At 51.5% G+C, this 21,686-nt stretch overlaps 1 protein-coding gene across 2 annotated transcripts in view; it reads left to right on the top strand.

The window, feature by feature from the left end:
- Positions 1 to 16,185, top strand: part of PFKFB4 (6-phosphofructo-2-kinase/fructose-2,6-biphosphatase 4) — a 38,607-nt gene extending 22,422 nt beyond the window's left edge. Inside the window, exons 8-14 of one of the 2 annotated variants that reach the window (XM_026448713.1) lie at positions 1,254 to 1,461; positions 2,112 to 2,258; positions 8,274 to 8,378; positions 10,081 to 10,210; positions 10,312 to 10,374; positions 11,864 to 11,928; positions 14,051 to 16,185. In XM_026448713.1, coding sequence (XP_026304498.1) covers positions 1,254 to 1,461; positions 2,112 to 2,258; positions 8,274 to 8,378; positions 10,081 to 10,210; positions 10,312 to 10,374; positions 11,864 to 11,928; positions 14,051 to 14,110 — 778 coding nt within the window. In that variant the 3' untranslated portion in view covers positions 14,111 to 16,185. Of the gene's footprint in view, positions 1 to 1,253; positions 1,462 to 2,111; positions 2,259 to 6,483; positions 6,674 to 8,273; positions 8,379 to 10,080; positions 10,211 to 10,311; positions 10,375 to 11,863; positions 11,929 to 14,050 lie in introns of those variants that run through there. The other variant, XR_003307027.1, reaches the window with a different exon arrangement.
- The last annotated feature ends 5,501 nt before the right edge of the window (positions 16,186 to 21,686 follow it).

Raw genomic sequence — 21,686 nt, forward strand, 5'->3', positions numbered from 1 at the left:
GCGACAGAGCGAGACTCCGTCTCAAAAAAAAAAAAAAAAATTAGCCTGGCATGGTGGCACACCCCTGTTGTCCCAGCTACTCAGGAGGCTGAGGTGGGAGAATCACCTAACTCCAGGGAGGTCAAGGCTGCAGTGAGTTGTGATTGCACCACTGCACTCCAGCCTAGGTGACAGAGTGAGACCCTGTCTCAAAAACAAAAAAAGGATGCACATAAACCAAGAAACATAAGCAACTCTGAGATGAATGCTTTTGGGGTGTGCATAGAGCAGTGTCCTCAGCTGGGTTCTGGAGCCAGCCCAGGCCGGGCCTGAGCTGAATGGCCTCTGCCGCCTGGGTCTCTCCGTGGCTTTCATGGTTCCCCCACACGGCATTTCTTTTCATGGTTCTGTGATGTGATCCATTTGTCTGGAGTGGCGGTTTGTCAGTAAGCATTGCTCTTGCTTTTATGATGGTGTCATCACGACACCCCCAAACCAAGGTCCCAAGGTCCAGACAGTGAGAGCTCCACTGAGAATATCCAGAGGACTCTCGGCCTGAACCAGAGCCCACCCTGCACCCCCACACCCTGCACCCCCACACAGACTGATTAGTGTGCTGTCCAAGCTGCAGTGCCACACAGATCCAGAGCACGGAAAGTGGCTGAGCTGGACTTATCGGCTGCCACCACCGGCACCATCCTCCTGTGCTTCTTGTCTCGTCCACCAGCTGCCCGGGGTGGGGTGTGGCAGCTGCTCAGCACACTAGGATGACCTGGACTGGGCTGTAGTGGCAGGAGGTCACTGGGAAGGAAAGGCCAGGTCCTTGGATGGCTGGCCAGGAAGAGTGGGGGCGTGGAGCGTTTGCCAGCTACTCTCAAGTCAACAACCCTGGGAAAAACTGTCTTTGGTTCAACTTACAGACAGTGTGTTGAGAACTTGAAGGTAGGCCAGAGGGGTCCCAGGGACACATGAGCAACGGAGAAAGTCATGATGTGGTATGGCGGACCCCCGACTTTGGATGTCACCTTTGGGAAGCATGATGAGTGACGAGCACCTCCCATCTCCTGTCTCCCACAGGGTTTGCCTGTGCGTCACACTCACTGTGTTGCTCCCGCCTCACCCCCATCACTCGCACACCAGCTGACAGTCCTGAGGGTTGTAATCTCTGGTGGTCAGAGGTGCAAGGCCTTGCAGTGACTCCATGGCTGGCCAGACGTGCCCTGTGAGGACCCTGGCCACACTCACAGGCTTCTTTCTACCTTCTCTGTGGACAGGGACCTGTCCTATATCAAGATCATGGATGTGGGTCAGAGCTACGTGGTGAACCGTGTAGCTGACCACATCCAGAGCCGCATCGTATATTACCTCATGAACATCCACGTGACCCCCCGCTCCATCTACCTCTGCCGGCACGGGGAGAGTGAGCTCAACCTCAAGGGCCGGATTGGCGGGGACCCAGGACTGTCCGCCCGGGGCAGGGAGGTCAGTGCATGTGTGCCTGCGTGTGCACATGGGCCTGCATTTGTACCTCTGCATGGCTAGGTTTATGCATGTGTGTGTGCGCTGGGCCAGGGCTCCCATTCTTTTTTCTTTTCTTTATTTTTTGTTTGTATTTTTTGGTGGTGGGGCTCCCATTCTTTTAATGTGCAGTCGAGGTGAATGACCTTCATTCAGCCTAGAATCTTCCCATCATGTAAGGAAGGTCACCAAGCAATAGGCAAATCTCTCGTCTCCATGCGAGTTGTCACTCGCTGAGCCCTTTTGTCAGAGGCATGCCACCCTTGGAGCGACCTGAGTCCATACAATGTAGCAGATGGCTGTGTCGCAGTCCAGGGGAGATAGTGAGACCTCAGTGGTCACGAAGCACAGGGCATGTGGTTGTGGGGAGGCAGTGGCCCTGTGAGTCACAGCTGGAACTGTGCTACTGTGCTCAGGGTCTGGAAGGGTGGACAAGAACAGCACTTGTGTTCTCGTGTGTCAGCATGTGTGTCATTGACAAGTTAGTTCATGCTTTTTACCAAACCTATAGTGAGTGTTCAAGGTGAGGATGATCTCATGAACCCTGCAGCTGTGGGATGCTTTAAGGGCAGTCCAGGACCTGTGGGTCTGAGTTTGCTTATGATGTATTTCAGTTTGCCAAGAGTCTGGCCCAGTTCATCAGTGACCAGAATATCAAGGATCTGAAGGTCTGGACAAGCCAGATGAAGAGGACAATCCAGACGGCTGAGGCGCTAGGTGTGCCCTATGAACAGTGGAAGGTCCTCAACGAGATCGACGCGGTAGTTACCGTCCCTCCCTCCCTGTCTGCCTCCCGGACACCGCAGGGCCGATGCATCGCATTGTAACAACAGTGACCCTTGCTCCCCTTGGGCAAAGGAGAGGAGAGAGAAAGGATACAGGAACCTAGGGGCTGGGAGCAGAGAGGAAAGGGCAGCCTAACAGGATGGGACCTTGGGTGAGCCCTAGACCATTCTCAGGAGTGAGCCTGGGAATTGACACCTCAGCCTCACTCTCCTCCCTCCCTGTGGCCTCCTGCTAGGGTTCCTCATGGTCTAGCTCAACAAGAAATCAGCGGCCAGGGGAGCTTGGTAGCTGCAGTCAGCCATAGCCAACCTGCCAGGGGTCTGAAGACACAAATGAGGTGAACCAGCACGGCCTTTGTCTCTTTAAAGATGCTGTTCTGGCCAGGAGCGGTGGCTCACGCCTGCAATCCTAGCACTTTGGGAGGCTGAGGTGGGCTGATCACCTGAAGTCAGGAGTTTGACTCCAACCTGGCCAACTGTCCAGTATCATCCCATAGGTCACTGAACTTCTGGTTTTTTTCTTTCTTCTGTTCATTTTTTTTCTCAGTCTTTTTTTCCTTCCGAGCTTTAGTTCACTTATCTTTACTTCTGCATTTTTATTAAACCCATCCAGCGAACTTTTCATACCAGATGTGGTGTTTCAAAGCTCCAGGAATTCCACTTTTTTCCTTTCTTGAATCTTTCATTATTTCTTCATCGTGCTTGGCTCTGAAGTCCAGGAAGTGCCTCTGAGCAGTAAGCTGCTGCCTCTTCCCCACCGCTTGCTTCCCTTTTCTCAAGGATCACAGTCCTGCCTAGTCTCGTGTCTAAAAACAGTTGTTTGATTTGTCCTTTTGTTTGTTTATTTATTTATTTGAGACGGAGGTTTTTTCTTGTTGTCCAGGTTGGAGAGCAATGGCACGATCTCGGCTCACTGCCACCTTCGCCTCCCGGGTTCAAGTGATTCTCGTGCCTCTGCCTCCAGAGTAGCTGGGATTACAGGCACCCGCCACCACACCAGCTAAATTTTGTATTTTTAGTAGAGACAGGGTTTCACCACGTTGGCCAGGCTGGTCTTGAACTCCCGCCCTCAGGCGATCCACCCGCCTCGACCTCCCAAAGTGCTGGGATTACAGGTGTGAGCCACGGCACCCTGCCAGTTTGTCCTTCTTAAAGTAATAGTTGTTTTTGTTGGGGCCAGAGCAAATCTGGTACCAGTTGCTCCACTGTGGCTTGGTCTGTATTATGGGTGGTTCCCATTTCAATATGAAAAGCTTTTGCTATGGATATATACTTTGACTAATTTGAATATTACCACCCCTGCTTTTGTTTTTCCCTTTTTTTTTTTTTTTTTTTTACTGTAGTAAAATACACATAACATAAAATTTATCATCATAGCTGTTTTGAAGTGTACATTTCAGGGGTATGAAGTATATTTACAATGTTATGCAACCATCACCACCATGCATCTCCAGAACTCTTTTAATCTTGTAAAACAGAAACTCTGTACCCATTGAACAATAACTCAAGCCAGATGTGTTGGTTCATACCTGTAGTCCCAGGTACTTGGGAGGCTCAGGTGGGAGGATTGCTTGAGCCCATGAGTTTGAGGCTGTAGTGTGCTATGATTGCATTCACCAATGGCCCTTGCAGTCCAGCCTGGGCAACATAAGAGACCCCATCTCTAAAAAAATTTAAAAAAGAAAAACAGTAACTTTATTTGCTACTCCCAGCCCCTGGCAACCACTTTCTGTCTTTATGACTTTGACTACTTTATACACCTCATATAAGTGAAATCATATAGTATTTGTCTTTCTGTAACTGGTTACTTCAGTTAGCATAACATCCTCAGGGTTCACCCAGGTTGCAGCTTGCACAAGAGTTTCCTTCCCCCCTTTTTTTTTTTAAGACAGCATCTCACTCTGTCACCCAGGCTACAGTGCAATGCAGCAATCACTGCAGCCTCAAACTCCTAGACTCAATGATTCTCTTGCCTTAGCCTCCTTAGTAGCTGGGACTAGCAAGTGTACACCACCATGCCTAGCTAATTTTTTTATTTTTTGTAGAGAAGGGAGGCTCCCTATATTGCCCAGGCTGGTCCCAAACTCCTAGCCTCAAGCGATTCTACCACCTTGGCCTCCCAAAGTGCTCAGATTACAAGTGTGAATCACTACACCCAGCCTGAAGAATTTTCTTCCTTTTTAAGGCAGAATAAGATTCTATTGTATACCACATTTCCTGTATCCATTCATCTGCCAATGGACACTTGGACAGCTTCCACTTTTTAGCTATTGTGGATAATGCAGCTATGAACATGGATACAAATGTCTCTTTGAGACCCTGCCCTCAATTCAGTTGTTTTTGGTATAGATCTAGAAGTAAAATTGCCAGATCCTATGGTAATTCTGTTTTTATTTTTATTTTATTTATTTATTTATTTTTGAAACAGAGTCTTGCTGTGTCGCCCAGGCTAGAGGGCAAGGCGCGATCTCAGCTCACTGTAACCTCCACCTCCCTGGTTCAGGCAATTCCCCTGCCTCAGCCTCCCGAGTAGCTGGGATTACTAGCTACTCCACCACGCCTAGCTAATTCTTTTGTATTTTTAGTAGAAACGGGGTTTCACATGTTGGTCAGACTGGTCTCAAACTCCTGACCTCAAGCGATCCACCCGCCTCAGCCTCCCAAAATGCTGGGATTACAGGCATGAACCACCGTGCCCAGCCTCTGCTTTTATTTTTTTGACGAACTGCTGTACTGTTTCCCACAGCAGCTGCATCATTTTACATTTCTACCAGAAATGCACATGGGTTCCAATTTCTCCACATCCTCGTCAACACTTGTTGTTTTCTTTTCTTTTCTTTTTAAATAGTAGCCATCCTAATGGGTGTGGTATTGCATTGTGGTTTTGATTTGTTATTCCTGCTTTCTGTCCATATAATTTTTTCTTTTTCTTTTTTTTTTTTTTTTTAGCGACAGAGTCTTGCTCTGTTGTCCTGGCTGGAGCTCTATGGCACCATCACAGTTCACTGCAGCCTTGACCTCCCGAGTTCAAGTAATCCTCCCACCTCAGCCTCCCAAGTAGCTAGGACTACAGGCGCACATCACTGTGCCCAGCTAAATTAAGAAAAAAAAATTTTTTTTGGCTGGGTGTGGTGGCTTATGCCTATAATCCCAGCACTTTGGGAGGCCACGGTGGGCAGATCACCTGAGGTCGGGAGTTCGAGACCCGGGAGGTGGAGGTTGTGGTGAGCCAAGATCGTGCCACTGCACTCCAGCCTGGGCAACAAGAGCAAAACTCCCTCTCAAAATTTAAAAAAAAAAAATTTTCTGCCTCCCAGGTTCAAGTGATTCTCCTGCCTCAGCCTTCCGAGTAGCTGGGATTACAGGAATGAGTCACCAAGCCTGGCTAATTTTGTATTTTTAGCAGAGATGAGGTTTCTCCATGTTGGTCAGGCTGGTCTCAAACTCCTGACCTCAGGTGATCCCACCTCGGCCTCCCAAATTGCTAGTATTACAGGCGTGAGCCACTGCACCTGTCCTAAATTTAAAAAATTTAGAGATGTGGTCTTGCTATGTTGCCCAGGGTGGTCTTGAACTCCTGGGCTCAAGCGATCCTCCTTCCTTGGACTCCCAAAGTGCTGAGATTACAGGCATGAACCACCATGACCAACCTGTCCATATTTTTTTGTTATTTTTTTCTTTTATTTTTAACATTTTTGTATCATTTTCTTTAGAATAAAGAGCATAGGCCAGGCGCAGTGGCTCATGCCTGCAATTCCAGCACTTTGGGAGGCTGAGGTGGGCAGATCACTTGAGGCCAGGAGTTCAAGACCAGCCTGGTCAACATGGCAAAACCCCATCTCTTCTAAAAATACAAAAAATTAGCCCGCCGTGGTGGCCTCTACCTGTAATCCCAGCACTCAGGAGGCTGAAGCAGGAGAATTGTGTGAACCCAGGAGGCGGAGGTTGCAGTGAGCTGAGATTGCACCACTGCACTCCAACCTGGGCAACAGAGCGAGACCCTGTCTCAAAAAAAAAAAAAAAAGATGGAAGCTTTCTCTGTCTTCCTCTTCACTTCCTTCTGTGCCTTCACCAGACATCTTTCATGTCTAAATTTCTACTAACAGTCTCTTTAAGACAGTCTAAGCTTTTTATCATGCACCACAAAATTCTTCCAGCCTCTACCCACTATCCAATTTCATAACCACTTCCACATTTTTAGTTCTTTATTACAGCAGCCAGCAGCACTTCACTTCCTGGTACCAAAATATGCGTTAGTATTCAAGTGTGGTGGTGCACGCCTGTAGTCCCAGCTACTTGGGAGGCTGAGGTGGGAGGATCACCTGAGCCTGGGAAGTTTGAGGCTGCAGTGAGCCAAGATCACACCACTGGACTCCAGTCTGGGTGACAGGGTAAGACTGTCTCAAAAAACAAAACAAAATAAAACAAAAAAACCACTACATATAAAAAAATATATATGTATTGGTTTACTAGGGCTGCCGTAACAAAGCACTACAGATGAGTGGCTTAAAATGACATGAATTGATTCTCTCACAATTCTGGAGGCTGGAAGCCTGAAATGAAGGCCTCAGCCGGGCTGTGCTCCCTCCGAAGGTGCTAATAAAGAACCTTTCTCACCTCTTCCTAGTTTCCAGTTGTTGCCAGCAATCCTTAGTATTCTTGGCTCGTGAAGCCTCATCATTCCAATCCCACCTCTGCCTGCTGGCTGTCGTCACATGGCTTTCTTCCCTATGTGTGTCTGTCCGTGCCTTCACATGGCATTCTTTTTTTTTTTTTTTTTTGAGATGGAGTCTCACTCTGTCACCCAGGCTGGAGTGCAGTGGCACGATCTCAGCTCACTGCAACCTCTGCCTCCCAGGTTCAAGAGATTCTTCTGCCTCAGCCTCCCAACTAGCTGGGACTATAGGCACGTGCCACCACACCCAGCTAATTTTTGTATTTTTTTAGTAGAGACGGGGTTTCACCATATTGGCCAGGCTGGTCTCAGACTCCTGACCTCATGATCCACCCGCCTCAGCCTCCCAGAGTGCTGGGGTTGCAGGCATGAGCCACCGCACCTGGCCTACATGGTGTTCTTAAAAGGACACCAATGATTGGATTTAGGACCCACTCTAATACAATATGTCCCCATCTTTTTTTTTTTTTTGAGACAGAATCTCACTTTCTTCCCCAGGCTGGAGTGCAGTGGTGCGATCTCAGCTCACTGCAATCTCCACCTCCTGGGTACGTGCGATTCTCCTGCCTATAGGCGTGCGCCACCACACCTGACTAATTTTTGTATTTTTAGTAGAGATGGGGATTCATCATGTTGACCATGCTGGCCTTGAACTCCTGATCTCAGGTGATCCACCTGCTTCGGCCTCCCAAAGTGCTGGGATTACATGCCCAACCAACTCTTCTTTTTTTTTTTTTGAGAGGGAGTCTCTCTCTGTTGCCCAGGCTGGAGTGCAGTGGCACAATCTCAACTCACTGCAACCACCGCCTCCTCCACCATGTCGGCCAGGCTGATCTTGAACTCCTGACCTCCTCAGCCTCCCAAAGTGCTGGGATTACAGGCGTGAGCCATCACGCCCAGTCAGCTTTTTTTTTTTTTTTTTTTAATGGCATTTGTAGAAGATGATCTATTCTGTGTGTGTGTGTGTGTGTATCCCAAATAACACAAGTGAAGTTTTCCTTCATAGTTTGCATAACAACCTATACTCACAAGTAATATTTTCTCAGCACAGAAAAGAAAAAACACATAGCATTCTCTGTATGTATTGGATGGGTGATGGATAGGTGGACACGGCTGTCCTGATAGCTTTTTACAAACAAGGAACCTTGATCAGTGTTCCTAGAGGGCCTCTCCTCCCTGGACAGGTTTCTGTTCCCTTTGCCCAGGAAATGCCCATGAATTTGGTCTCCTCTGCTTGATGCTGCCTCACCCCAAACACCCCCAAGGCTTGTCTTCTAGGCATTGTAGGAGGTGTGATGACTGTGGTATCTCCTTAGGGCGTCTGTGAGGAAATGACCTATGAGGAAATTCAGGATAATTATCCACTGGAGTTCGCCCTGCGGGACCAGGACAAGTACCGGTACCGGTACCCTAAAGGGGAGGTAGGTGGGATTTGGGGCCGCCTGGGAGTACCACCTGTGGCTGAGGGCCTGTGGGGCTCTACAGGGGCTGCGGGGGTAGCAGAAGGGGCCTGGTCTCAGAGGCAGGCCAGCCTGGGTGTGTGGTTCATTTCCACCCCTTCCCAGCTGTGCGGCCCAGGCCTTAGTCCCTTCCTCAAGTGTGGGGTGGGCAGTACCGTGTAGGGCAGACCTTCAACCCAGAGACCTTTGGCTCCCTGCTCTCCATTCTTGTCTTTCCCCTTCCCAGGGGTGGAGAATTCGGAAGGGCGGGGTCTGAGGTGGGGGGTCTGTGGGGTTAGGCTTTCCTGGGACCCCTATAGACAGTGCGCTGTCCCCTGGAATTCTCAGGCCAGCTCCTTTCCCAGGGAGTTGTCGGCCCTTTCCAGGGTGCTCAAATGGCTGGGGAGTTGGGGAGACCATGGCAGACCTGGGACTCGGGTCTCAGCTCATTCGCATCCCTGTCTCAGGCCTCACCCTTTGGATGCTTCCTTTTGTCACCGGCTGAGCCCATCCTCCCTGTGGCTCCAGGCACCACCCCCAGCCCTGGCACCAGACCCGGGGAGACCTTCCACACATGAGTTGGCTACCACAAGCCACTGCACTTGTCACTTTCTCTAACAGAGGTCAGCCCCGGCCCCAGGTCAGAAACTGAGGGTCACCTTGACTGAGGCATCTCCTTCCAATTCCAGGAGGTGGCCTGGGGCAGGGGCCAAATAAAAATACCCCCCATCAACACACATATGTACACGTATATATACACATGTAGAAGCACCTCCACCCAGAAACTAGGCTCACAGGCCCCCATACTGTACCATCCTCGGGATAGTATAGCTCTTGGAAACATTAATTATTCCCCACATCATGTTGTGAGGCCAAGTTCAGATTTAGAACCAACCCAGATAACGGTCAGGAGAAACAAAGCAGCTGGCTGCTCAAACTTAAGAATACAGGGAGGAGAATTGGTTGAGAAATTCATGTTACCAAAAGAACTGATCTAGGATTTTCTCAGAACTACCAGGAGCTGGCACAAATCAGTGTGTCATTCTTGCTTCCTAATCAAAGCTCGGGGTACATTCAATTCCGACTGCTGGAGGCCATTTTTGAAGGACCACTCATTGTGTGCAGAAGGATGAAACTGATGAAAATCTCTAAACCTGCCGGGTCGAGAGGCCCAGCAGGGGCCCAAACCGTACATTGCGGCAGGCATAGGGGGAAGATACTGGGCAGGTAGCCTGAGGATGGTTCTGGGGGACCCCAACTGTTTCTGATGAGTCACACTCCAGAAAGTTCCAGGTCTTTGCTCTCTTCCCCTGCACTCTTGTTGGTGCACTCTGTTTGCTGTGGGCTGGAAGCAGGCAGAGTCTTCTCCAGTCACATGAATTCCGTAGCTGAGGATTCAGTGCAGAGCCCCATGGATGGGCACTGAGGTGGACCCTGGGATGGAGCCTGAGGCCTAGCTCTGCACTCTCAATCCTACCAGAGCCTGGCCCTGAGGTGGGGGAGGTGGCTCCTTTCCTCAGCTGCCCACCCCCATGCCCTCAGAAGGCTAGGCTGGAGGAGGCCCAGTCACAGCTTCCCAGAATGGTGAGCAGCTGCAGGAGTGCAAGGTGGCCCAGTGTCCGGGATGTGTCTGTCCCTCCCCCGGAGCCGGGCCTGAGGGACACCTCTTTGCTTGCCCTTGCAGTCCTACGAGGACCTGGTCCAGAGACTGGAGCCTGTCATCATGGAGCTGGAGAGGCAAGAGAATGTGCTGGTCATCTGCCACCAGGCTGTGATGCGCTGCCTGCTGGCCTACTTCCTCGACAAGGCAGCAGGTGCGGGCCATGCCCCGGGGGAGGTGGGAGGGTTGTGTGAGAAGGTAGGCACTGTCACCAGGCATTTCTCGTGTGCTAGCCATTCCCCTCTGTGTCTACAGAACAGCTGCCCTACCTCAAGTGTCCACTGCACACAGTCCTGAAGCTGACCCCTGTGGCATACGGTAAGGAAGCTTCCTGAACATTGACCATGGGTAGCCATGACCTTGGATCTCTGCACAGTTCCATGATTTTCTCCAAATTCCTTGAAAATTGTGTTAGGAATTTTCATTCCTTCACCCACTACCCCACTACCTTTCCCAATATGCTTTTCTTCTTTCAGACGGAGTCTTGCTGTGTCACACAGGCTGCAGTGCAATGGCGTGATCTCAGCCCACTGCAACCTCCACCTCCTGGGTTCAAGTGATTCTCTTGCCTCAGCCTCCCAAGTAGCTGGGATTACAGGCACCTGCCACCATGCCCAGCTAATTTTTGTATTTTTAGTAGAGACCGGGTTTCACCATGTTGTCAGGCTGGTCTTGAACTCCTGACCTTAGGTAATCTACCTGCCTTGGCCTCCCAAAGTGCTGGGATTACAGGCATGAGCTACCATCATGAGCTACCATCCCCGGCCCTAATTTGTCTTTAAAAACTTTGTTGTGGGGCCGGGCGCAGTGGCTCACGCCTGTAATCCCAGCACTTTGGGAGGCCGAGGCGTGCGGATCACGAGGTCAGGAGATGGAGACCATTCTGGCTAACACGGTGAAACCCTGTCTCTACTAAAAATACAAAAAAATTAGCCGGGCATGGTGGCGGGCACCTGTAGTCACAGCTACTCAGGAGGCTGAGACAGGAGAATGGCATGAACCCGGGAGGCGGAGCTTGCAGTGAGCCGATATTGCACCACTACACTCTAGCCTGGTCGACAAAGCGAGACTCCGTCTCAAAAAAAAAAAAAAAAGTTTGTCGTGAAAAAGTTTATGTGGCCACAGAAGGCCTCCTCAGTGACTTTGCTTGCCCATTGCCTACCTGCATGAGGGGCTTTTCTACTGATTTTTCCAAACCCCTACAAGGCCCCATGGTCCCCAGGGCCTGGACTTTATTCTGGGCGCAGGGCAGTGTGAGTCCTACCCGTGCCTCTTGCTATACCGGCAGAGACCTCAGGCAACTTCTTCATCTCTCAGGTCTTAGCTCCTCACCTTTAACACAGGTGCTCTTGGGGGAATGGCTGTGAAGCCCAGTGGCAGCTGATGTCACTCCAGTGTGTGATAATGGCCTCATCACCCATCGTACTGTGCACCTGGCACTTGGTTGACTGGGCCTTGCATGGTAGAGTTGGGATGTGGGTGGTTTGGGGGCCCTGAAGACTTTGAGAGTCAGTGACCTCAGCTTAGGCCTGCTGCTCCCCCGATCCCTCTCGGTCCTGGGGTTGGGGAGCCTGGGGCCTCTGCATGGCCCTGTCTGGGCCGTCACATACGGATAAGTATGGGTCTGACAGGGTGTCTCGTCCTTCCTCCCGGGGCTCCCCAGAGCTGCCTAAAGTGGAAGAACTAGAGTGAGGCTGAGATGGCTGCTCCATTCCACACACCCAGACCCCCTCCAAGAGAAGTTTCTAGCTTCTGCGGCTCAGCTGCCTTTCAGGAGTGGGGATGGATTTGCATCTTCTCTTGGCAGGTTGTAAAGTGGAGTCCATATTCCTGAATGTGGCCGCTGTGAACACACACCGGGACAGGCCTCAGGTAGCAATGGGGTCACTGCTGGGGTAGTGGGGTGTTCCTGATGTGGGGGTATCCAGACTGCACATCCTCCAGGGCCAGGCCCAGCTGGGGCACCTGCCAGAGGGAGCTTGAATCTTCTGCCAAGACTGTTGTCCTATCAGCAGGGCGGGGCCCTGGCTGTGGGTGGGGCCTGCATCAGCCCTTCCCAAGGCACCTGCCCTGGGGATGGGGAAATCCCTGATGCTGAGCCACCAGGCTCAGGAGTGCCTGAGCTTGGGTGTGGTTGGACCCCCAGGACTTGAGGAGCCACAGGGCTCCCCAGCAGCTCCTTGGAGGTCTAAGTCAAGGGGGCCCTTGGGCTCAGTGAGAAAGAGGCTGGAGGCTAAGAATGAGGCTTACTCTTCCCACTCCCCATCCCTGCAGCCCAGGCCTCATGAGCCCCTTTTCTAACCACAGCACCTTTAAAAATTAAAATGGGATCATGCACTTTTGGGGAAAGGGCCATGCAGATGCTGAAGGGGCCTCCGCATGGGGTGGAGACCTTGGTCCAGAAGAGCAGTCACCGCCTGTGCTCCCCAAGTGCCTTGTGGAAAGTAGAAGCTCCTCAGAGTGTAGCTCAGAACCACTCTTGGTCCTATGTGGGGTCCCTCCACAATGGTGGCTCCCTCTCCCATTGGGGCCAAGGGTAGGACCTACACTTCTGGGAGCCCTGGTCCCAGTTCCTGGAGTCCATTGCACGGAGAAGGCTCCTGGGCCTCAGTGATGCCTGTTGCTATCCATGATGGGGCCTGCTTCGGCTCTGGGTCCCTGCTGAGGGTGCAGGCCTTGGACTGGACCAGGACATCTGGCCTTGGACCTCATAGCATAGCTGTGTAGATGTGTCCTGTCCCTTCCCAACACCACTGCCCCCAAGCAGGACCAGTTACCCTGCAGGCCTCTCTTCCCATTGCTCTGAGAGTCCGTGCATGTCTTGGCCAAGTTCAGCCCAGGCCCAATTTAGTACCCACAAGTCACAGGGGAAGGCACCTCCCAACTGGCATCCTTTGGGCCAAGGAAGGCCCAGATGGCACTGGGCCCCCAGTGCTGACAGAGTGATGGTAAGAGAGGCCCCTGGGCCTGGCAGCCCTTGGGAGCTGACCCTGCCAGTCCATCACCATAGTGTGACTGACGGTCACTTTGCCCACTATGGGTGGGTGCTTCTCAGAGGCAAACTGCTACTAACCCCAGGTTTCCGGATGGCTCCCTTCCGGCCCATCCGTTGGGGCAGGCTGTGGTGGAAAAGGGGTGCCTCAGGAAGCCTGCCCAGCAATAAGAATTATACCTGCTCCTACAATTCCAGGGGCCGGTCCTATGAGCCCAGACTGTGGGCCAGGGGGGCCGTGTCTCTCTCCCTGCAGATTTGGGCATGTCATGTTGCATAAGACAGTAGCTCAGGTCATCAGTGACCGGCTCCTGCAGGTGATGGTTCCAGGGCCCACAGCTGGGAGGAGGGCCACCAGGCTCGGGGGCACGTAAGACAGCCTCAGAGAGCTAAGGGAAGTTTCAGATTCCCTATTCCTCAGGCCTGAGACACCCTGAGCCCAACAGGCCAAGGATGGGACTGAGCTCTGCAATTTGGTGGGGGCTGTCTATAGCTGAGGGCTTCAGGAGGCCCTGTGCCCCAGTTCTGAGGGGACAGACCAGGCTGCAGACCAGGAAATGCCCTTAGGCTTCTGGGGCACCTGTGACACCTGTGTGCCCACACTTTAAACCAGGAAGGAGGCACCCCTGGGAGCTGAACCCCATCCCTGCCCCAAAAGTGAGGATAAAATCCCCAAGCCAGGGGTTCCTCCTCAATTGACCCAGCCCTAAGATAGGAGGAGGTAGTGGCCTTGCTTCGGGTATTGCCTGACCTGGCTGCAGTGGAGCAGGAAACGTGGTGGCATCCTCCACCACACCTTTGTTCTATGGTCCATCCACCCGCTGTGTGGCACGAAGCTCTTGGCTATGCATTCTTAGGGAAGCTTGCGTTCTAGAGTCTTGCGGCCAGGGCTGCTACAGTGAGAATGTGAAGCCTGACGAGCCACAGTGATGAGGAAGGTAGACAGCAGGCATCTCATCTATTCCTGCCATGGAGTGAACGCTCTGTGTTTTTATTGTACAGAACGTGGACATCTCAAGACCTCCAGAGGAAGCCCTTGTCACGGTGCCTGCTCACCAGTGACCACGTTCATCCCCTGTGACCATTAGGCAGGCACTGGTCTCTGCAGAGGGGGTCATTCCAGGCCCTCCAGCGTGTGTGATAGTCACCATGCCATGCAGGGATATTCTTGAAGCCACACACGGCTGGCGGAACCCAGAACCCCCGCCCCAGCGCACCTGGCTCTTTGTTGACAGTCGGCAACAAAGTTGTGCATGGCTCCTGACCTGCTGCTAAGAGTCACTTGACCAGACTGCATCTGCATGGGCTGTGCCGAGGTTGCCCAGCCCCAGATTCTTCCGGCGCAGCTCTTAAGTGTTCACTCTCGCCAGCTCAGTTGGCTTTGTGAAGTGTGAAACCCTACAATGTGAAAGGAAAGTGCTTGCAGTGATGTTCCTACTGTGGCCCAGCTGCCCAGCGTGGACCTAGTGACTCTCCGCAGGGCCTCTACCATCCTCTCTGTGGTCACTGCTTGAGCCAGAGGCCAGGTGTTCATGGGGCCCTGAGCTTCTGCTGCCTCTGGTGAGAGGGAGAGCCCTTCCCATCCTTACCCACCAGGAACTAGAGCCCCAACCACAGCAGATGCTTCCCAGGCAGCCACTGGCCAGGCCCTTGTATCCATGTCACCCTTATTTGCGGGCATTCATGGAAGCAATGCGCTTGCTTCGGCACATTGCAATGCACAGAAATGTGCGGGCAGGGGGGCAGTTGTGGTCGCCCCTCCCCTGTTGTGCATGTACCCGGCTACTTAGGTATGCTTAGGGGAGCTGGTGGCCAGGGATGCCGCTTCAGGCCTGCTCTCACAGTAAAACCACCTCAAGACAGGGCAGGCATACGAGTTACCTTCCTGGTGCACACACCGAAGTGCTCGAGGGAGAGGCTGCCGCCCCCTCTCCCCTTCCCTGGCTGTGAACACTGGCAGCCGATGGGGAGGTGGCCTCTCGCCTGTTGCTGCCCATGTCCACACAGGAATGTACACTGGTGGCAGAGACATGCATTTGCCATAAATGATTCAGAAACACTTGTATGGTCCTGTAAAACTTTTCTGGTGTTTGTTGACTTCTGCCTGTGGGCCTGAGGAAGGGAGAAGGCAGAACTCATAGGCAGTCCCTGGGCAAGGGAGGATTTTCCCAGCCGCAGCACAGCTTTCCATTCATGTGCATGTGAGTCTGGTGAAAATGGCCTTGTGAAGTCCGGCGTCTGTCATGCCCCTGAGTTCTTTTGGTCCCAGAGAGGCAGCCTGGGCAGTCTGTTTACAGCTGGCAAACACTGGCTGGCAAGTTGTGGTACTGGGTCAGAAAGTGTCTGGACTGGTAATCGGGTGCCCTGCTGTCCACAGGTGGACTCTGGGAAAGCCAGGCCCCTGGATCCCAAGTCCTTTGTGTCCGGAGCCTTCCCTGGCCTGTGCCTGGAGCATAGCACGTCCTTCCAGCCTCCCAGGGCTTTGCAGCCTGCAGATGCCACCTGCCCCTGAGAGAAGTTAGCATCCCTGGCCCTGGCTGGTAGTCTCTCATCCTTGTGTGCTGCTCTCCTAAGAGATGTCCAAGGCGGAGCAGGGGCAGGATCCTCCTTCCACACTCATCTGTCAGAGCCCCAAACCCTTTAGACCCAGAGCCCAAGGACCATGCCACTCCCTTTGGGGCAGGGGGACTGTAGCCTTTGCTTCTGGGTCTTTTGGAGTTTCGGTGACTTTTGTCACCTGGACACACTCACTTGTTAGCCACAGTGGGTCCCCTTGGTCAGCAACAGTGCATGTACCTCTGGATGTCACCTGAGGTGAGACCACTGAGGCCTTTTCTCTCTGTGTACAGAGGGGAGTTAGGAGCTGCTGGACTGGATGCATTACAAGGACTGGGGACAGGGCAGAGGGACGTCCAGGGATCAGGGCATGAGTGGGGGCAGCCCCCCAGCCTCTGCCCTGGCATGGTCTCCGCATGGGCTGTGGCATGGCTGATTGGCTGCCACATTTCGGCCATGCGGGCTGGCGTGCCCATGTTGCAGATATTTTCCCGAGTTCCCCAGAATGGATGGTATCGAATCTCAGCCACATGCAACACTGTGTCCAGCATTCTTTGCAATAAATACTTTTTAAAAAATAATCTCAGGTTGTATTTGATAGCCAGTTCTCCATTTGTGAAGTGTTTTTTTTTTTTTCTGGCCTGCTTTGTCGATGCCTGGTGCTGTGGTCTTCCTCGAAGGTCTGTGTCGGGATCCTTGGTTCAGCTTCCACCCCCATGTTCACTCTCACTGAAGAGGAATGGTGCTGCCCTGGAGTGAGCCCTGGCCTGGCACACGTGGGCAGGGGCCTGAGTCTTCCCTGGGCTGACCTGGGGTATGGGGCCCTTGGCTCTGAACAAGAGGCAGATGTGGAGGGGGCGGTGAAGCTGGAGTGGAGCATTGTTACAGGAAGGATTCTGAGGTCCCTAGGAATGTGGGCTCCAAATGTGGCCTTCTTGGGGAGGGGGCCCTGGGGGTTGGGTCGAGGATGTAGTGGCTACATGAGGCTGTGGGTGAGGGCATGCTGACCACTGTTTTGGTATTTTCTTTTTCTTTTTTTTTTTCCTTTTTATTTTTGGAGACAGAGTTTCTCTCTTGTTTCCCAGGCTGGAGTGCAATGGCACAATCTCGCCTCACTGCAACCTCCGCCCCGGGTTCAAGCAATTCTCCTGCCTCAGCCTCCCTGAGCAGCTGGGATTACAGGCATGCGCCATCACACCCAGCTAATTTTTACATTTTTAGTGGAGACAGGGTTTTTCCATGTTGGTCAGGCTTGTCTCGAACTCCTGACCTCAACTGATCCACCCGCCTCCGCCTCCCAAAGTGCTGGGATTACAGGCATGAACCACTGTGCCCAGCCTATTCTGGTATTTTCTTTGTCATCTGCATCTGGGGTGGGGAAGGTGGAGACAAGGGACAGGGTGTTCTTTTTCCCATACCTCAGAACGTCATGGGGCTGTCCATACTTCCTGCCCTGCGGCTGGCTTTCCAGGAAGTGGGTTGTAGGGGGGCTCCTCTGTGGACAAGATGGGGCGGGGCATCGCCGGGTGCCCACCTGTGCTCCTCCCAGTGTGTCAGGGCAGAGGATGGCTATGGCTGACCTGCTTCTGGGTGGTTTGGGTGGCCAGCAGCTATGTTTCTGCCTTCTCCAACTATGCCAAGGGGTCTGGGGGAGAGGCAGCTTTGCAGGATTCAGGTGGTGACTAACCTCCGCCTGGTGAGAGCTTGGAGGACAGCTTCGGGGTCCTCACCTGTGTCTTGGCACTGAGTTCCTAGGGTGGACACCTGACTCTCTTTGAGGCTTCTCAGCACTTTTGGAAGAAGGTTTTGAAGATATTAGTAGAAAACAACAAAAGGAATGAAATATAACAATATCGGAGTTTTTCTTCAGGTCCAGTGTTGTACCATAACCTAGAAAGGGCAATTATATTATTGTGTTGAGTAGCATTTTGGGTTACTGGGAAATAATAGCCATCATATAAGGTCACAGGATATTTGTTTTGTATTTTATTTTATTTTTTTTTGAGACAGAGTTTCACTCTTGTTGCCGAGGCTGGAGTGCAATGGCGTCATCTCCGCTCACTGCAACCTCCCCATCCCGAGTTCAAGCAATTCTCCTGCCTCAGCCTCCCAAGTAGCTGGAATTACAGGTGTGCGCCACCACACCTGGCTAATTTTGTATTTTTAGTAGAGACGGGGATCCTCCATGTTGGTCAGGCTTGACTCAAACTCCCGACCTCAGGTGATCCGCCCGCCTCGGCCTCCCAAAATGCTGTGATTACAGGTGTGAGCCACTGTGCCTGACTGTTTTCATTTTTTCTTACACCAGCAAGAATGAACTTGAAAGGATCAGATAATATTTGGATAGAATCAAATATTGTTGCAAAGACATAGGTACGTTTCAGCAGTATTGGATTTATATCTATAAATATATATAATATTTTTTACTTGCAGAGAAGAGTGTTGCCATATTTGGTTTAGACTGATCATTTCTGGGTATGCTATTGTTTAAACAAAACTATTTTATTTTATTTTTGTAAAAACAGAGTCTTGCACCGAACACAGTAGTTCACACCTGTAATCCCAGTGCTTTAAGAGGCCGAGGTGGGAGAGTTGAGTGAGCCCAGGAGTTTGAGACCAGCCTGGGGAACATAATGAGATCCTATCTCTACAAAAAAAATTTTCAAATGACTAAGTGTGGTGGCACAGATTTACAGTCCTAGCTACTTGGGAGGCTGAGACGAGAGAATTGCTTGAGCCCAGAAGTTAGAAGTTGCAGTGAGCCGGGGTCAGGCCACTGCAACCTGGGCGACAAAATAAGACCCTCTCTCAAAAGCAAAAATAAAAACAGGATTTTGCTGTGTAGCCCTGGCTGGTTATGAACTCATGGCTTCAAGCGATCCTCTTGCCTCAGCCTCCTGAGTAGTTGGGATTACAAGCACGCACCACTGTATCGGCAAAACTATTTTATTAAAAGTGAAAAATGAGGTGGGGTGTAGTGGCCCATAGCTGTAATCATTTGAGATTAGCCTGGGCAGCGTAATGAGACCTTGTCTCTACACAAAATCAAAAACTTAGCTGGGCATGGTGGTGCGTGCCTGTAATCCCAGCTACTCGGGAGTCTGAGGTGGGAGGACTGCTTGAGCCCAGTAAGTTGAGGCTGCAGTGAGCTATGAGTGTGCCACTGCACTCCAGCGTGAGTGACAGAGCGAGATTCTGTCTCAAAAACCAGAAAAGTGAAAAATGGCTTTGTCGTAGACCACAAGTAGTATCTGCCACACCTGGCTTGTGGCCACAGGTCTCTTTGGAGAGACTGTGAGGAAAATGCCAGGATGAATCTGTGCTGTTTTTATAGGGCCCTCCTTAAGAGTGCATGCCCCACCTCCTTCAGGAGCCCCTGGGTTTGTAAACTGACTTTTATCTAGAAAATTGGTGAGGGTTTCCTCTCTGTTGCAGTCGAGTCTCTGTCAGTTGGACCTCACACTCTCTTGTTATATAAGTGGGACTCTACTGGCCTCTCCCTCTATTTTGGTGCTGAGGGTATGGTGATCAGGCCCCTACTGCTAAAGATTCCTGCAGGTTGCTAAAGATCCCTCCAGGTCTGACCTTTCCGATAACCTGTAAATCCTGCATTCCCAGTCACTGCTCCTCTCTCTCCTCCGGCAGCTCAACACTGCTGCTTGACCCTTGTCACTCCAGACTCCTCGTATCTGCATTGAAATCAAGGAGCCGGCAGGCCGGGCGCGGTGGCTCAAGCCTGTAATCCCAGCACTTTGGGAGGCCAAGACGGGCGGATCACGAGGTCAGGAGATCAAGACCATCCTGGGTAACACGGTGAAACTCCGTCTCTACTAAAAATACAAAAAACTAGCCGGGCGAGGTGGCGGGCGCCTGTAGTCCCAGCTACTCCGGAGGCTGAGGCAGGAGAATGGCGTAAACCCGGGAGGCGGAACTCGCAGTGAGCTGAGATCCGGCCACTGCACTCTAGCCCGGGCGACAGAGCAAGACTCCGTCTCAAAAAAAAAAAAAAAAAGGAGCCGGCTTGGTGCAGTGGCTCACTCCTGTAATCCCAGCACTTCGGGAGGCCGAGGTGGGTGGATCATTTGAGGTCAGGAGTTTGAGACCAGCCTGGCCAACATGGTGAAACCCTGTCTCTACTAAAAATACAAAAAAATTTGCTGGGCCTGGTGGCACATGCCTATAATCCCAGCTACTGGTGGAGGCTGAGGCAGGAGAATTGCTTGAACCCAGGAGCTGGAGGTTGCAGTGAGCCAAGATTGTGCCACACTGCAGCCTGGGCAACAGAGCGAGACTCAAAAAAAAAAAAAAGCAATCAGGGAGCAATCAAGGAGCCATTTCAATTCTAGTGTCTCCCACTAGAATCCCTAACCTATGGAGAAGAGTGACTATGGTGCTTATTATGCACCCCCCACCAATTTATATGTTGAAGTTCTAACCCCCAGTACTTCAGAATGTGATCTTAGGTGGAAATAAGGTCATTGCAGATGTAATAAGTTAAGACAAAGTTAGACTGCAGTAGGATGGCCCCTAATCTAATATAACCTAGTGTCTTCGGGGAGAACATGGCCCTGCGAACACCCTGATCTGACTTCTCGCCCCTGGAACTGTGAGACAATACATTTTCTGTTGTTTTAGACACTCAATTTGTGGGACTTTGTCATGGTAGCCATAGCAAACTAAAACTAAAGCTTTTCTTTCTTTTTTTTTTTTTTTTGAGACGGAGTCTCGCTCTGTGGCCCAGGCTGGAGTGCAGTGGCCCGATCTCAGCTCACTGCAAGCTCCGCCTCCCGGGTTCACGCCATTCTCCTGCCTCAGCCTCCCGAGCAATTGGGACTACAGGCGCCCGCCACCTCACCCGGCTAGTTTTTTTTTGTATTTTTTAGTAGAGACGGGGTTTCACCATGTTAGCCAGGATGGTCTCGATCTCCTGACCTCGTGATCCGCCCGTCTCGGCCTCCCAAAGTGCTGGGATTACAGGCTTGAGCCACCGCGCCCGGCCAAACTAAAGCTTTTCAAAGATGCACCCCTCAGCAATGAATTTCCCAAGGCCTTGGGGAAAGGAATATCTTCTGAATCTTCAATCCAAACCCTTCAATCCAGGGGATTGGTTAGGGAAAAGATGAGTTGTCCATGATAAATTCAGTCCAATCTTTATTCATTTATATATTTATATATGTATTTATTATTTTTGTTTGTTTGTTTTGAGACGGAGTTTCACTCTTGTTTCCCCTCGGCTTACCACAACCTCCGCCTCCCGGATTCAAGCCATTTTCCTGTCTCAGACTTCTGAGTAGCTGGGATTACAGGCGTGTGCCACCATGCCTGGCTAAATTTTGTATTTTTAATAGAGACGGGGGTTTCATCACCAGACCAGTGGCTGGTCTCGAACTCCTGACCTCAGGTGATCCACCCGCTTCAGCCTCCCAAAGTGCTGGGATTACAGGAGTGAGCCACTGCACCCGGCCTGTATGTATTTACTTTTTGAGATGGAGTCTTGCTCCCCTGAGTAGCTGGGATTACAGGCACCTGCCATCATGTCCAGCTACTTTTTGTATTTTTGTAGGGGTGGGGTTTCACCATGTTGGCCAGTCTGATCTTGAACTCCTGACCACAAGTGATCCGCCTGCCTTGGCCTCCCAAAATGCTGGGATTACAGGTGTGGGCCACCGCACCCAGCCTCAACATTTATTTTGAATGAATAAAAATAAATACATCTTCTTCTTCTTTTTTTTTTTTTTGTTGAGACGGAGTCTCGCTGTGTCGCCCAGGCTGAAGTGCAGTGGCCGGATCTCAGCTCACTGCAAGCTCCGCCTCCCGGGTTTACGCCATTCTCCTGCCTCAGCCTCCCGAGTAGCTGGGACTATAGGTGCCCGCCACCTCGCCCGGCTAGCTTTTTGTGTTTTTTAGTAGAGACGGGGTTTCACCATGTTAGCCAGGATGGTCTCTATCTCCTGACCTCGTGATCCACCGTCTCGGCCTCCCAAAGTGCTGGGATTACGGGCTTGAGCCACTGCGCCCGGCCTGAATACATAATACATCTTCTTAAGGCTTTGGATTCTTTTTTTTTTTTTTTTTTTTTTTA

The sequence above is a fragment of the Piliocolobus tephrosceles genome, chromosome 2 (assembly GCF_002776525.5).
Source record: "Piliocolobus tephrosceles isolate RC106 chromosome 2, ASM277652v3, whole genome shotgun sequence".
In the NCBI taxonomy this organism is placed as follows: Eukaryota; Metazoa; Chordata; class Mammalia; order Primates; family Cercopithecidae; genus Piliocolobus; species Piliocolobus tephrosceles.